This window comes from Anas acuta, chromosome 13 (genome assembly GCF_963932015.1).
Source record: "Anas acuta chromosome 13, bAnaAcu1.1, whole genome shotgun sequence".
In the NCBI taxonomy this organism is placed as follows: domain Eukaryota; kingdom Metazoa; phylum Chordata; class Aves; order Anseriformes; family Anatidae; genus Anas; species Anas acuta.
Window position 1 is genome coordinate 19,063,501 of NC_088991.1, and position 18,026 is coordinate 19,081,526.

Here is an 18,026-nt window from a genome sequence, read left to right on the forward strand (position 1 = left end):
GTATCCCCTTAAAGAAAAATGACAGCTGTTTTTTGCTGACCACTACAGTAGCACTGTACCTCCTTTACAGGAGGAGATACATTACCTGAGAACCCTGAAAGATTGTATTTTATCTAAAAAATAATAATAAAAAAGTTATATTCAGTTATTCCTCTATATAGTTCAGAATGCAAGCTATTTATCAAATATTTATGTATTAAACATAAACAATAACATAAATATTTATATACACATTCCCATCATATATAAAGGAATAGCTCAAAAATGTTTTTCCACAGAGGAAAAAGCTTTGAGTATAATTCTGAAAATAAGACTAAAAATATTCTTAAAAAGCACCCCATGAGAAACACATACCAATTCCGAAAATTTTTTTCTTTAGTCTGTGCTGTAGGTTCTAGAGGCCAGATATGTTCCCTGCTTGAAAGACAACACTTCAAATCCCTCTTTCCAATGCTGTAAACATTTTTCCCTAAAAGACATGTCCTTGATATGCCACCTGTCAGCACTTCCCTACCCTTCGTAACAGACAATGCAGTGTGTAAGTTGAATCCAGCTCTCAACTGCCTTCTGTGGTATGAAGGTTTTTAAAGGATGATTTATCCTTCAGTAAGAAAAGACACAGTCAGAAAAACACTCAGAGGAGGGAGCTTGTAAATCCTGAAACACATCCTAGCCTCTGGATGGGAGACTTGCAGTGGGAAGTGGCTTTTTTGCCTTTTCTGGGATAGAAGTAAACAGTTGCTCTTTCATAACTGATTATGATATTCTGATATGATCAGATAGTATCAGATCAGGTATTCTCTCTCTACACATTTGATATCAGATCAGATACCATATATTTTGATATAGCAGTCAGATATGATATTCTGAAAACTCATGCTGATCTGAGAGATCATGCTGATCTTGTACTGAGTTGTGTGCAGTGTTTAGAAATTAAAATCACACATTAAAATTCACCGCAAGTTATTGTAACTTCAAAAAGTTTATCGTGCAAATGAACGGAAACATGTCATTGTCTAAACAGAAAGAATGGTAAATTGGATTTCCATGTCTAGTAAGAGAGACAGAGTTTGACAATGTTGAAAGTTACTTTAAAATGTAATAGAGAATATATGGAGAGTGTTTTGGCATTTGACTGGTAGAGCTTGGGAAGGAATAGAAAGAGACAAAAAAAAAGTAGTATGTTTCTAAGGTGTGCTTCCTAACGGAAATTATTTTGTCCAGCAAACGGCCATGAAACTATCAGCAGAGAGTGTCTTCTGAGGAATGCATGAGATTAGACTATTTTTTTGACAAAGCAGAATGAAAAAGAAGACACTTCAGAGGCCAAGAAGAAAGAGTATTAAGCTCATAAATGCATGTATAGAAAGCTTGAAGATGCTAGAACTCAAGGTACACATTCAAATTGAATAATCTCTTTGTGAAAATGAAAGGGTACAGAATTTATACAAACAATTAAACACAAAGACACACCCCCGCAGGAATACTGACTCAGTGTAGTAACTGCATGGACTTGGACCTGGAAATTAATTCAGTTTATGTTTAAGTTTATGCAGTATCTGTAGGATTTCTGGCTCATTTGCTGAAGAAATTAGAAGATATATAATAAAAGCAATTTTGCAAATGAAGTTCTTCAAATAGAGAAAAAGTCATAATTAAGGCAACTGAATATTATTCCAGATAACTGAATTCTAATATAAATCTGAGCAAATAATTTACAATAGATTTTTCACCAAAGGCAAACAATTGTGTTCATTTTCTAGGTGCCAGCCCCGTATGAAGCTGTAGCTAGTGTTCTCAATAGCTCTGAAAACCTTAGCTATACTTAAAATCAAGGGAGACTGTTTTAAACCGAGTCTATAAAAGTAACAAGCATTCTGAAAAATCACACAGTAAGTACTTCCAGTTGAGTTCCAAAAAATAGATTTTCGGTGATTTTGGCCCAAATTTCTCTGTACATTAGATTCTTATCTATACAACTAGAATTGCAGCATCATTTTCACAAGTGTGTTTTGAGGATAAATTAATTAGTGTCTGTGAAGCACCCAGTAAGGCCATAAAAAAATCTCATGATGTAATTAGTATCTCAAAGGAACACAGAGCTTAGCTGAAGAGTGGTAAATAAGACATCAAACCCTACACTGAATGATAAGGATAAAAATGGAACTCTGAATACTTTCCATTCAGTGAATAGCATTCATTTTTCTCTTGAATGGAGCAGAGATCCTGTGGAAAAAAACTGCTATACAATCATGAGAAAGCCATTTGTAATTCATTACTCTGTTCTATATTTGATTCTGATTAATGTTTTCTTTTCCTAGTCACATGATTTTTCTTTTATTCCCATTTATAGTCCTTTTTTCACATGTGGTTTTTTTTTTCCTAAGCAGAACATAATGTCAGCAAAATTGATTATAAAGAACTTTCCAACCTACCATGTTATAGTGCCTTCACAATTAGGCATAGAAAACTCAGTCATTCACGGTGATTTCACTTCATCTAAAAAAAAAATTTAAATGGGCAATTTTGATTGCAGTATTTGTCTCATGTCCTCTGTCAGCAGTACCCACTTACTGCAGTTGTGTTGGCTACAAACTTATCGGTACGCTACAGATGGAGAAGTACACCACAGTTCTTCCACTTAGTGATGGAGCCCAGCCTGCAGCAGTGGAACAGCACAGGCCCTGTCTGCTTGACGTTCTGCTGGAAAAGAGGGCAGTGTGGAAGAAACTGCAGGCCACATGACTGGCCACAACAATGCAGCCAACAAGTCTTACCTCCGCCACCTATGCCTTAAAGGATTAAATCATACTCTGAGGTTGCATAGTAATCTGTTTAGAGAGTATACCATTCATAACCAAGAACTCCTGAAGGCCACCTGCCTAATAGTGCACATTTCTGGGTAGAAAGGAAAGTCACAGAGATCCAGACTGCTCGTGGGCAGGATGTAGTAGTCTTAATGCAAGTCAAAAGCACTGTCTGATTTACAATATATGTACTGGACAAGCTGTAAATGACACTGATCTGGCATTTCCTGGATATCCCTGCACTAACCCAGAACTTGGACCAAGAGAGGAAACCAAACCACAAGTAGAGAAGATCTGGCAATTAGGATGCAGCAGCACAGCAAGCAATTTGTCTGTCTTTAGGATTATGTACTGGGCTACGTGTCTACGATGCCACAGAATTAAAATTAAATGCATTTTATGATGCTGTGGTGTTCTTTGTTAACTATAAAGACTAAAGTAATGTATCTAGTCATACAAAAAATTACTCATTATTAAAATACAGCAGTCTCAAATTAATATGCATACATCAATAATTATGCTCTTGTAACTTTGATGGAACTTGCACATGATGTTCATTACTATTCAGTGTCAGAGCAAAGATTAACATGGTGAAATAATACAAAACATCTCAACTAACAGGAATTAGAACGAATCTGTAAATCACACTTGGTTACAAACAAGAAACATATCACAATGCATATAATGACATTAAAACATATTTTAAGTTGTCAGTACCAGAACTTTCTGCAGTTGAGCCCGTGCAAGAACATCCAAATGCCTGAAGTGCTACCGTACACTCTAGATTTTATTGAATGGTTTGAGTTGAAAGGGATCTTAAAGATCATCTCGTTCCAAAGTCCTAGTTTTAGCAGGATGTTAGGTTCCCAGGCACAACCCCTATGAATCTTACAGCCTACTGATGTCAGAATGATTGTGAAGTGGGGGACTAGGGAGAGGAGATAGAAGCCTTTGCCCATTAACACCTAGAACCTCATAAAAAACCCTTGTCCAAATATAACAGTACATTAACACTAACAAAGAGTAGCCAAATAATTATTACATTATCAACTCAAGAGAAAATTTTAATGGTATGATCAATTGCTACTGCAAGGCAGCCAGGATGTTCAGAAGATACCTACCTAGTCTGCTCAGTGAACAATAACTTATGAACGTAAGGGATGTGTTTTGTTTCTTGGATGATATTAATTAAAGTTTTATTTGAACTGAATCATAAGGGAGTCATATAACTTCAGTGCAAGACCAAGAAACATACCGTCCACTAATCATTTTCAAAGCACATTAACTAATGGTAATTAATCATATCCTCATATGTTTGCCACTTGCACATGAAGCCCTAGGTAAAACAGGCTTTTTTTATTTTTTATTTTTTTATTACAGTCCTTTTATTTACATTAATGCTAATGAAACCACTTTCAGAAATCAGATTCAGCTTACAAAAATAAATAGGACACTGCATGAAAATACATTTTGATTTCTTGACAAATTAAAAAAAGAAATAATTTTCAATAACTGATGCTTGTATTCTGTATTCTAACAGTTAAACTGCTTTGCTACTTACCAGACCCTCACTGGGCATAATGCTGGTGAGATGAACTACCTCAAGATGTGCTGACTGTGACACCAGAGAATCAGATGAGAGTGAAATGATGTGGTCACAAATTCCAGACAAGGTTTTACACTATGAAGAAAAACAAGTCAATATAATTACTCATATTCAACTGCAACTACTGGCAAAGAAGTTCTTCTGAGAACTATCTGAGAATAAACGGATCATTTATTTCTTAGCATTGGGAAACCTACAGGTTGTCAAGGAGCTGGAAAGTCAAGAATGAGAGCTTAAGTGAACAGAAAACATCCATGTCAATAAAATACACATGTATGTACAGCTCTTTTGACCAAAATATTTTATTATGCACTGAGAATATCTAAGTACCTGAATAAACTTCTCCACCCTGACTGTATGCAGTTTAAAAAAAAAAAAAAAGCCTGATTAACTTCAACTCATCTGTTGTCATGATGTACCACTACAAATAAAATGGAAGTCGAGTGAAAAAGACAAAATAAATGCCTTATACACCAACTTAATAAGCTATTTTGGTTACCAAATAATCAGAGAAATTCCACAAACAATGGTAACTCAGTGAATTTTGCATTTTACAACCTAGGTCTTTCCTTTGTTTAAAATAACACTGGCAGAAACAGTGCCTGAAATAATATTCTTACGCATCTTCAAACACATCCTTTAACTGATATTCTAGGTCAATGCAACAACGTAATAATTTTATGTTACGATGCCTTCCAGCTAAAGATCTCAAAACCTTAATGTGAATCCACATAAACACCTTCCAAGTAGGAACTGTAGTGCATCAATGGTAACGGTGATAGTGACAGATTAAACCTATTCATCAAAGCCAAAAAACAAGGCTGTGGATCAGAAAGAAACTCATCTGGACTCAGAGAATTTTCATGTGTAAAGATTTATTCCCATGTTTGCATGTGTTTCTTAAAGTGCTCCTTCAAAAAGAATATACCTAAAAATATTTGAAACTAATCTGAAAGCATTAATTTAGATGAATTCTAGAATGGTCTTCCCGTCAAAGTTACACTGTATGCATCTATTTTCCTTCGGGGGCTATACTCTCGTTTTCACTAATTATTGCAAATGGTAGTGAAATCCCTTAAGGGAAGTTTTGTTTCAGGCATTTGCAAAACCATGAGGATTTCTAATATCTCATTTGACACTATACATATAAGTTAAACAAATAAAGTTGTCACAATGAATAAATTAACTGACTGAATTTATACATAATATTTCAACTCACTGTATAGTTACTCATCTGGAAAGTTAAGTACAGCTCTGGAGTACTGGATGTGGCATTTGCGTTTTGTACCAGATGCAAGTAGCAAAGCCTCACATTCAGGTATGCATGACTGCAGCTAAAGGTCACCAAAATAACAGGAACATTTCTAGCAGTTTCAGCTCTGGGCCAGAAACTGTAAATGAAACTTTAGGTCTTGTCTTCTCCCACCACAGATATGGAAACTGGCTGGCTCAAAAATATATTTTACTGCTTCATACTGCCTGACGGCTGCTCTGGCTGTGTGGATATACTTTCAGCCTCCTTTTGAATTACTATCATATCCAAAGATTATTTTGATTTCAAACTAAGGCAATCTCTTAGGCTTTGACATCTTTTTAACATCATACACACAGATGTGATGCAGACTAAATCCACAGACAATGCAATCTGCTTTCTCATGTTTTATAATTTTACAGTTGTCACCGGCAAATACTTTCTCAGTAAATAAACTTTGGAACTAAATAAAAAAGTTTAATCTTATGGATCTTTAACATCTCACCACAATTCAGAAGGTTACTGAAAGCTGATGTGGGAGATTAGCTGCAGCAAAATACTCAATAATAATATATTGGAATAATTAAAAATACCAGTTTGCTGTAAAAGTAGTACAGCAGATACAAGACAGACCTGACATCAGTTACAAATAATGTAAAGGCTGAGACAGTCTTGATGGAAACAACTGAGGAGAATTCATGAATAACAGCACAGGGACTGGAACTAACATTTGATCTAACACTGTCAATGTGAGGAGACACATTAGCATATGTTAAAGTATTTTTAGTGTAAAAAAAATAGCAAGCACTGAAATCCCATGTACTAGTTCCAAAAACACCATGAAACTATGTTCATGCCCTCCAGATTGTGCAATACCATTGAACTTAAGAAAATCTCAAACAAAAATGGGTGTTTCATGAAGCTCAGTACTTGATGCAGTGGAACTCTACGTACATTTTTACAGGCTGTCTAAAACTATTTATTACACTCCTGCAATGTGCCATGACGCGAACAGAATCTCTAAGACAGCACTACGTCTTAAACAAACCACAGAAACTTGTATGTCACAAAAATATTTAACTATGGCAGCTACTGCTAGGTTTGTACAAAGAATTTAAGTTCATGACCTGCATTTACTGCAGAGAGAAAGAGCAACTAGCAGGTTGGCATTTTTAATTATCATAGGTGTACTGTATATATATATATATAGAACTGACAGAGTCCTATAAAACCTATTTTGCTGGGCAGACATCCAGACAAAAGAAATCTGACTCTCAGACATACGCTGTTGTTTGTTAATTGATCCTGAAAACTACTCCTTCATAATTTATCTTTTCCCATAATACCCGAGCTGCAGAGCAGACACAGTCTACTCATATGACTCGTGCAATCACATCACCTGAGCATACACATGCCTAGTGTGGAGCTCCTCCAAACAAATCTACACGTCAGTGAAGCTTTCTGGTAACTGATGAAGAAAGTCAGTCCTGGATCATTGGTTTATACATCTGCCTTCACTACTCTACTCTATCTGTCATAATATCTTTCAGAATTAAACCAAAGTTACACGTGGTGTGGAGTTACAGATCCTTTGTCCTATAAATATAAAATTTTACTTCAGAGTATCACAATTATTTTTCTGGAGCATTTTCTTTTATTTAATTTTACTGATTATTTTTAAGAAATAAAATAAGACCATAAAGGGAATTTACAAAGCTCATTCTCTAAATCAGTATCCTTAATTTTTATTTTATTTTTTTTAAGATGCTGTGAGAAATATGGTGATTCTTCTCACTCCACTTCAGAGTTATAATGAACAGGCTGATTTTCAGAGCCTGGATGCTCTGTATTGGGTAGCTCCAGGTAATTTTGCTCAGGCTACAGTGAGTTCTACTGCCTTGGGATCCAGGCTCCTTAGGGCTCATCACACTTTCATTGCTAAGCCTAGAAAAGACTAATAACTGAAACTTTTCTCTCCTTTTCTACCTTTTCAGGCTTCTATCCAGAACAGGTAAAGTCAAAAGTAACATTCCTGATAAAAATGGAGTTCTAGCAGTTGTATACAGTTAGAATTACAAGTCATGGGTTAAAAGATGTTTGTATGTATATAAATATACACTCCAAATCCCAGAAGGTTTCAGGTGCTTTTAGAAGTTCTTTTCAGAATCAGGTTTGCAATAGTAAGCTTTTTTTTTTCCTGAAAGTCACTGCATGCTTTCAGAATTTAACAGCACATCAATGTTTTATGACAAATTTTAATCCCTGCTGGAAGCAGAGTATGTGTAAAAGGGTTTAAAAAAAAAAAAAAAAAAGAGTCAGGCACTTGGTTAGAGCTTGTCAAAAGCTTATCTGAACTTGTAAATCCTTTGAGATTTCCCTTTAACAATACATTTTAACTCTATCTCACTGTCAGTATAAGCTTTCTGTGCTGGTACCATGAAAATATAAAGTATTTGCACTTAAAGGCCAATATCCAATCAATAACTTTGCATGAGATACTTCCATTTCCCTTGAGTCATTAGATCTTTAGAGTGCTGAAAGCTCTTACAGTGTTCTCAGTCTGACAACCAATGAAATTAGTAATGCAATAGGTGATGGATCCATTGATGGAGTTCCACATCAGCAATCCTAGTAAGACTACTACACTTCTAAGAATGTACCATCTCAGAGTACCATGAAGCTTCTAAAACAACCTGAGAACAATAATTTGCAATTAACTGCAGGTATGACAGAGAGCATTCCTCCAGGGAACTGTATGAAGGGGGGCTAAGAGGATATCCAGTAGGATAGTAGGACTAGAGAATACCAAAGTAGAATACAGAGATTACTTACCACATGAAGAATTTTATTTTCTGTTTCATACACTGTACAATCCTGTGGTAAAATAAAATAAAAAATAAATAATTAAAGCAACAATTAATTAACTTTATTTAAAATCTACTAAGAAAAGCATGCTTTATGCTTATAGCTCTCTCTTACAGATTTACCTGTAAAGACAAACAAGCTCTTTAGTTGTGTCCAAATGATTATTTCACAAAAGTAACCATACTTCTCTTGTGGCTAAGCTCCAGGATCTATTTTTCCATTTATAGTAAGGAAAATCCTGTGCTCAATACCAACAATAATGTACATGTAAACCAGGGGGACAGATTTGTGACAGCAAGAAAAAAATAACTGAATATAATTTATCTGGCATGCTGGAAATTCACTGATAATCAGAGCGAGAGAGACATTGCCTGGCCTTGCCAAGCGGAACACCAACTAGCTGTTGTACAGGTTGTGTAGGGTGCAGCCATGTCAGAACTACAACTAGGTAGGCTGTGTTATAAGGCATGGGAAGGAAGGGTAAATGAATATATCAAAAATTACAACATAGTGTGTCCACTTTGCAAGTTTTCTTAAGGATAATAAATCCTAGCACTCCATAACTTCAGTCATTAGTCCCTTAACTCACATTTTTATTTAACAGAATTTAAGGTGGCTAGAACATTACTTGCTTTTTTGAAGCTTTTTCCTAAGAGATCTACCACCTCTACTGTTATTTAATGTTTGATGATTTTTTCAAAAAGATCCTGTATTGCAAGACAGAGTCACGGCAAGACAGTATTGAACCCTTTGCTACAGAAGTGGGCCCAAGTGCTCTGAGGCAGCTCTAATTCACCTTTCTCCTGCCCGTCGGCACCCTGAAAAGCCACCCTAGCCCTCAAGATGTGTTTTAGTAAAAAATTAAAAGGAGTTGGCCAGGCAGTGTGAGGAGAAAATAGAAATTCCTGGAACTCCCCCCAGACCTCGTCACCTCTGAGGGCAGCCGCAGCCAAGCCCGTGGCCATGGCGGCCCCAGCTCCAGAACCTTCCACCGCTTGCCTGAGGCACGCAGCCCACCAGGCTCCTACATGGTGGGCGCCCGCCTGTGATGCCTACCTGCTGTGTCAATGGGGTGCTTTCATGTAACAAAATTAACACAGTTAAGTGCAGAGGCCACGTCCAGCTCATGAGCCTGCTCCTGTGGGGCACCACATCAAGGAAGGTGTCCCTCAGTGCACCCCAGGCTGCTGCAGGGCAGCTTCAGGCTGAGCAAAACCCACAGCCCAGCGCACAGACCCGGAGCACAACCGACTGCCTCAGCCTGAAATCAAAGCGTCAAGTTCATCTTCGAGGATGGGCACATCTGAAGAGAAATTAATTTCTAAGTGAAGACTGTTTTCAAAATATTGTCACGGAATAAAAGTTAAAACCAGATCATGAGTGCCAAGAAACACACAATTTATATTAGCATTTCATGGTCAAGCATCCCTTTGATGTTTCTTCTGTATTCATACTGTTATTTTCTTCAGCACAAAAAAAGATTTCAATTAGTCAGTTCAGTTGGCATTGCCCAAGGCAGTTTTCCCTACAACTTGTACACACTTCAAACAGCATATCCACCATCTCCTTTAACCCCTCAAGTACCAAGAGAAACAAATGATCACAGGACAGCTTATAGCTTGACTTCAGAGCTAATGGTCCTATCTAAATTATTCCTTTAATTTCTGTGCTAGAAACACAATATGAGCTTAATTCTGAACAGGCTTAATTAGTTCAGGTCAAAGACTTGCATAGTAAAACTGAAATTTTACTGTTTTGTAGAGCAGAATTAATGTTAGCTATACTTAGGTTGCACATTCAAGATTAAATTAGCATTAAAAATGTTAATGGTTTTGGGATTCCTTCCAAATTCTATGCATATTGACTTTTTTTTTTTTTTAATATACATCAGACTATTTTAACTGAGAGGTTAAAAGCACTTGTGATATTATACTAAAAATATTATGATATGTAGGACAATATTCTTCTGTTTTTTTTTTTTTTTTTTTTTTTTTTTTTTTTTATGTGTGTGTGCTTGTTTTTTTGTTTTTGTGTTTGTTTTTTTTTGTTTTTTCTTGATACATAGCAATGCACTGGGGATCACATTTTAAAAAAATAATATATATATATACACACATATACATATATTTATTTATATTCTTCCAGGACTAATATTTATAGAATTAATTTATATATATATAAATATATATATATATAGAAAATAAATATTACTTCTTGTGATATTCTTTCTCTGTCCTGCATAAACAAAAAGAGGTTAAAAAATTGTGTTTTTTTATAAAATTATTTTTTAATTTTATTTAGTGTTTAAAAACTTTTAAAAAATAGTAGCTGCATTCTATTTCTTTAATAACTGCATTCTATTTCTTCTATGTAAAGCAGCAAAATAAAGGAACTGCAAAATAGTCACAGCAACAGTATTACATAAAAGCCAGCTTCTGCACTGTCCAGAACATCCTATCTTTCAAAGGTACAGGACACCTTCACAACTCCGATAAGGTAAAAGAGCATGTTTTTGAATACTGATAAAGAAAAAAAAAATAGGACTCAGATACAACATTCATAATTTTAGTTTACAATTCTGAAAGTGATTGCAAGTACTGCTGAAATTTTCAGATACTGTAAAGAATATTTTATGACATGTCTTGAGGACAATTAACACACAGAAGTACTTACACATGTAAAATATTTAGTTCATTATCTTAGCACAATAAAGCAGCATGAGTTAACTCAAAAAAACAAAACAACAAAAAAAAAAAACACAACAAAAGAAACCTTAGGATGGAGCAGGTCTGAAAAGAACTTAAAAATTTGTATTTGCCAGTTGAATGCCACTTCCCAATATTACACTTCAGTAGAGACCTACTGCAGTCTGACAAAATGATATTTAAAATATGTTGCTTGCATACATAGCATTGAACACTTCTGGAATTCACACATTAAAAAGAATGAGACTGTCTTAAATTAGGTAAATACAGCCTGGTAAAGACACTAGAGTAACTCATTTTACCTGTTTTAATTAGTAAAGATTTGATCATAATCTGCATTTAGACAACAGTGAACAGATGTTTGATAACAGAATGTTCTTCTGCAAGCACGAGCATAACAAGATTGAGGGGCTGAAAGCTCAAATCTGTGAAGTTCAAACTGAAAATAACACTCATGTTTTTAAGGGCAGTTGCTGAATCACAGAATAATTCAGGTGGAAGGGACTCTGAAGGTTATCTAGTCCAACCACCTGCTCAAAGAAGAGCTAATTTCAAAGTTAGACCAGGTACAGGAAACTTCTAAAAACCAATTTTCCATCAATTGCAATGTGAACTAGATAGCTTTTAAAAAATACGCATCATCCTAAACATAAAGTATTTGACTAAAAGCAGGGAAAAAATCTGTGATATGATCTCTTAATTTATCTCAGAGAGGTTGATTAAACATGACTGATGTGGAAAACAAACAAAAAGTGTTTGGCAGTTATTGAAAAAAAATAGCTCAAGTTGTGCTGACGTTCTTTGGTAAGAACTTTTTTGTTTAGAGAATGTTTGCTTCTATTGAAGCATCTATCACAGATTTAAACATCTTTGAAATTATCAGCAAAAAATAGTCTGAAAACAGCTTCCACTAGAATGAGTGAACACTTTCTATTCAAGGAAAAATTAACCACTGGCTACATTTTAATAACAAAGTACCTAACCTGTTATCTCCCAGTTACTCCACTTACCATTCCTCCAACATAGCCACAATTCTGTATCAAAACCAAATCCAAACTCTGTTAAATTAATCTGATGGATTCATTTTCAGAAAAAAAATAAGAGTTATTCTGCTTTAAGACTGAAGTTAAAAGTTAAGACTTCAAAACTTAGTCTACAGAGAGCTGAAATTTTAAAATACTCATCATACTTTTATGAACATTATTATCAACACATTTTAATGGATCATTGGACCTCAAAATCAATGCCTCAAAGTTTATGTAGTTTTTTACATAATGTTATTCTTTTTCCTACTTATCTTAGTGAAAGGGGGATTGTGAGGGATAAGAAAACTGAACAGGTGTAAAACTAGAGAATAAAGATCCATTTTCTTATAGCCAGTGTGAGAAGATACTATTTACAGATGAACTAATGGCTGATGACTCATCATAGCACTTACATGGCATGTAAATAATAATACCCAACATTGCAATGCTTTTATTTTGTTTAAACTTTGAATGAAAATCTTATTTCACAATTACACAAAGATTATGACCTAACAGCTAGAAAATTTATTTCCTCCTTACATCTAAGATTGAGACTAAGATATGTACAGTACATCCTAGCAAGAAATTACATAAGGATTGTCTGTATTAAACTCAGATTACACAGTTATGTCCACTACTTAAAGGGAAGTTCACCTTGAGTGGCAGCTGTAAATAATACACACAAAGCATGTTAATTTTGCACAAAATATATCTTCAGGTTGAAAACATTAGCACCTAATGTGCTAAATGCATGGCCTTTGCTGCTGCTTTCACACTGATTAGATATCTAAAACTTATTAATTAAAAAAAAAATAGTATCACAAAGGATGTGAGATCTAGGTTTCTACTAGTTATGTCTTTCTATTAGTTATGCCTTTGAATTCATATTTATTCATATTTTATCCTACAGTTAAGACCACAATTTTGGTTTAGGTGAGACACCTTTGTTTTCACACATTAAAATAAATTTTCCTCAGATTTAGTAACAACAAAACCGTCTCCCTAAGAATGACGCTGCTTTATAAAAACAAGTTAATAGATGGCTATTAAAAAATAAAATCTGAAAATAAGATAAGGAAAAGATAAAACTTGACTTGACTTGTAACTGATCTGAAGAAGTAACTAAACATTTTTCATTTTGGAATGTATTGGAGTTTATGGTAAAAGACAGATTGTTTTTAAGTTGTCAAAAGAAGGACAGCTTTTGCAGTGGAGTGGAATTGAAGGAAAAAACAAACCTCAAACTATTGCTAGCAGAAAACTGAATTTCATCTGCCAAAACCAATCAAATGAATAGCAGAAATGATGAAGACAGCAATTCAAAATTATATGATTTCCACCAAGTCCATAGGGAAAAATCAAACTCAAACAAAACGCAGTATCAGCTGAAGGATGAAATCAGAATCCAAACTTTTTGTATTGTAGAGAAGTTCATTTTGCTTAGTCTGTAAATCAAAAATAGTATAGTGTTCTAAACACCTTGTAAGAGAAAGCTTAATAAAGATACATAAATAATTAAATGCCTACATAGGATTTTGTAAACCAGGAAAAGAGAAGAAGGATCTTTGTTTTCCACTGCAAAAATGCATAAAGGACAAAAATTCTTAAAAGGAAAGAAAGCAAAATATTAGAAATTAAGGATGATATTGTAAAAGACAAAGACTGCTATTTTTTTCTTAGCCTTAGTTAGAAAATACAAATTCAAAATATGCTGCTTTTTGTTTGTTTGTTTGTTTGTTTTGTTTTGTTTTTGTTTTCCTGTAAGAACTAAAACAAAACAGAAAAAAATAGTCTGCAGAATGCCACTACCTCTGGAAGCCTTTGTAACTAAACGAGTTCTATGACTACTCTACGGTGAGGCTACATGGAAAAGTTTGCCAGCATACAACAGAGGGAGGCAATGGAGCCCTTCTTTCTTCTTGCTTCCCCTCCTACACTCTTCATCTTCCCCTTTGCTTCATTCTAAGACAGTCCTTATCTGTTCTCTAACCTCTCCACGTATCCCAGTAACACTATTTTGTCTCATCATTATTTTTTTTAACAACTCACAAGAAGGGATGTTGAGTGTAAAACACTGCAAAATGAATTTACACTCAGCCTTTGTGTACCTGTGTGTGACTTTTCTTATTTCAGCAGACACTGTCAGAGACTAATATTATTTCCATACTGTATCAATCTATCTAGACAGATGGGGATAGCCAAGTCTAAAATCTTCCCATCACTCCCACAAAAAGAGAGAATATACAAGGAACAGAAAGATAAGGTTAAACATATTTTTTTCTACTGAAGTAAAAGCTTAACAATGCTTTTACTATGTCGATTTCAAGCAAGGGGACTCAGAAACAGTGGAAGATAACCACTCCTACCTGTTGCACAATGGTTGTTAATTCCAGGCACAGTTGAACAATGTTGTTTTTCAGCAGTGAGTATTCTGTCACGCTGACAAATGGAGACCTGTGAGAAGGAAAGAATAGCTTTACATAGTGTTAAGGATAAATCATGTTTACAGTATAAGCAATGGTAAATAGTATAACGGATTAATGGTTAGTAAATTCATTTTCATAAAGGCAAATGTAATCAGGTGAGTTAATTGTTCTATGGTTTAGTCCAAAAAAGTCTTGAAATAATGAATATATTTTTCAGTAATACAGTCTATGGTTTTTGGAGTCTCTGTGGGCATTTAGAAGATATATGTAATACTGAGATCAGGTCTACACCACAGAAGTGTGAATCACCCAACCACGACAATCTCCAGCAGCAAATCACACAACTTTTTAAAAATATGCCTTTGAAACAAGAAACAGTGTTGGCAGGAAGGATGTAAAGTGGATTTTGGCCAGAACACCAGAAGTTATCATTCTTAAGGATGGTGAAATATGAGCTTCCAAAAAAAAAAGTAGTTGAGATTTCTCGTGTATTGTTCATTAAAAAGACAACATTTCTAGAATGACATCACTCTTCAGCAGCAGTTAGCACCTTAATTCTGAGAGCAAAGTAATGCATACTTAGTCATTAACAGCTTCCTTCACACTAGGATTTTCTGTAGGCTTTCCAAATTCTAGCTGAATCTGACCTCATTTGAATTTACAAGAACTGACAAGGTCATAGCCCAAGAGAATATGACTGCTGGCATTAGGTTAGGAAGATGTCACCAGGATTATATAAATCCTGTGAAGGAGGGTGATTCACTCTCACTATGATTTCTAAGGTGCCATTTATACATTCAAGAGCAGTCAGATTCCAGATAAATCTCTCCATTGCTATAACTCTACAAAACTGAAACGAAACATAAATTTCATGATGTCATTTTATGTTTTGGTTTCTGTCTTCCTACAGCCAAAATTTTAACTACATTTATCTGGAGCATTACTTGTCATCAATTCAAATTCTCAAATTCTTGCTAGAAACTCCAATAAGAAAAATCTTTCCCAACTAAGCAAGTAAGATAATATACTTTTAATATTCTTAATTGATTAACTTAACTCTAGCTCATTTTGTGTCCTTTTGATGAAAGAAAGACAGTTCAAATTCTATGATCTTTTCTTCCTCATCCTCCTTTCTGAAATTACCAACAATGGGCTACCATTTACAGCAGTAAGATGTCAATTTTTTGTACAAAATACTATCAAACTGAAAGGAGTATGAACAAATAAATAGAGAACAATTTATCACCCTCCTAAGAGAAAAGGGTACTACATTTTGCCTCTGATATTTTTGAAATTTGCACATCAAAATTTACAGCTAGAATTAGCAGAACTGATATTTTAATATTAGAACAAAAGGGTACAAGAACAAACTAAAAAATAAAAAGAAAAAAGAGGAATTATTCTCATGGGTAGAGGATCAAGGCAGAGTAAATTACCTGTCCAACCAGGCTAGTAAGTTCTTGGCAGCACCAATCAGGTCAACTACAGAGGTAAGAAAATCATTTGGCAGTCGTCTGGAGGCCCTGCCATCATAATGGCCACTCCTCCTTCTACCCGTTATAAAATTCTGAAGATTTTTGGCTGAGGCATTCAGCTTGTGAGAGAGAGTTCTCAGGTTTTCGGTCTCCAAACCATAGTTCTGAGGGGAAAGAAGAAAACAGACAATCAAATGAAACTGGGTGTTGTAACCTATGTGAAGGGAACCATGAGGTGAAACCGGCACGTGGCTGAAAGGGTCACAGACCTGTGGATGCCTGGTGTCAGACCAGCAACAGGCCGCTTTGTTTAAAGCCCACCCATGGTGCCCACCCAAGCCTCTTGGTCCCACCACACAGGGTCCCGCTCAGATTAGCATTATTCCCCCTACTAACTTGTAACGACTTCACCTTAGCAGCGCTCTGCTACTGTGAATAAGGTTAAAAACCTTAAAAACCTTAGGGAGTCCTAGCGACAGGCTTTTATGGGGTAATTCCTTGCTGAACTCTGCTGCTGTTGGTGAACAGCTGTCACACCACACGTAACATAACATGCAAACGGTCAGGTCACATCAGACCAAAGATGTGGTACTCCTGTCGCCAGTGAATGCCTAGGGACAAATCTGAGAAAAGAGCAGGCGTGTAGTCAATGTGCGAGTGGTTCAGAGACTCCAGGCAAGATAACGCCTTCATACTTCATAGTTCTTAATGGATCTTCTTCCACTGTTATCATTAAGACTGTTTTTGTTTGTTTTTAATTTACAACTATTCACATTTTTATTTTTTTTTCCCTTTATGAAGGGACTTCAGCTCAAATAGAGTAATGAACTCGGATTCACATAGAAAGTCTCAGGCTGAACTGAAACAGGATCTCTTGCTGCCACAACAGGATGTAGCATGGGAAAGATTTTAATGAGCACTTAAACAAAATCAACTTTCACAGTATGAATTGATTGCCCACTATTAATTTCAACTATGCATATGTTATAGAGGATGACTGTTCATCAATACTGCATATTAATTTATCTGCCTCAACTTCTTCCTCAAAACTGAGGATAACGAACAACAAACAAATATGCTATCTTGCTGAATGCTAATGTGGATATATGTACAAAAAAGATTAAATATTTCCAACGCCAAAAAGGGAAAATTGTATGGAAGTCAAACAAAACACAAACGAACAGTAGGTAATGTTGTTTCCTGAGTTTGGACCAGTTCTGGCCGGTGCATAGGCCCTTGCTTTCTACGCCAGCCACTCTCCCTCTCAAAATTCACTCTGAAAACTGAAGGAAGCCCTCCACCTCAACTCTGAGGAAACCTACCAGGCATGGAAACACTTTGGTGCCTTCTAAGTTAATTCACTACAAGGAGCTTACTTTTAAAAATAATTTTAAATGCTAGGGACAGAATTAATTTCAGTATTATATATGTATCATGCCTAGAGCATCCCAGTCAGTCAATGAGGTTTGGAAGCATCACTTTTAAGACTGAACAGTGAAGCAAATGAAAATTACATTGGCTTAGTTACAGACAAGAACAATTTTCTTAATCTTTTTTCCAAAACAAACATTGTACAGTTAACTACAGCTTCACTGAAGTAAAGCTGTTATTTTAGAAAAGTTTATAGTTAAAAAGAATACTGTATTTGATGTTAGTATTGGCATACAATGTGTTTTATATTTGCAACTAATCTTTCTTTTGTTAAAACACTGAATTCCCTCTGCTATTTTCCTCTCCTTTTTCTGTCACTTCTCATGCCAAGATGATGAGTAAGTGGGTGTATTGCAACGTCTTCACCAGCTAGCAAACTAAGCAGCGTCCCATTTCCCCTTGGGAAAATTTTGATTTTGCATACTCAACAGCAT

At 35.3% G+C, this 18,026-nt stretch overlaps 1 protein-coding gene across 5 annotated transcripts in view; it reads right to left on the reverse strand.

Annotated features, from left to right (window-relative positions):
• The window catches only part of LOC137863897 (connector enhancer of kinase suppressor of ras 2-like), a 177,476-nt gene that overhangs the window by 81,661 nt on the left and 77,789 nt on the right, over positions 1–18,026 (reverse strand). For all 5 annotated transcript variants that reach the window (XM_068697495.1, XM_068697496.1, XM_068697493.1 and 2 more), the window contains exons 3-6: positions 16,123–16,325; positions 14,627–14,714; positions 8,498–8,539; positions 4,369–4,488 (exon numbers count right to left, since the gene is read on the reverse strand). In XM_068697495.1, coding sequence (XP_068553596.1) covers positions 4,369–4,488; positions 8,498–8,539; positions 14,627–14,714; positions 16,123–16,325 — 453 coding nt within the window. The remainder of the gene's footprint in view (positions 1–4,368; positions 4,489–8,497; positions 8,540–14,626; positions 14,715–16,122; positions 16,326–18,026) is intronic.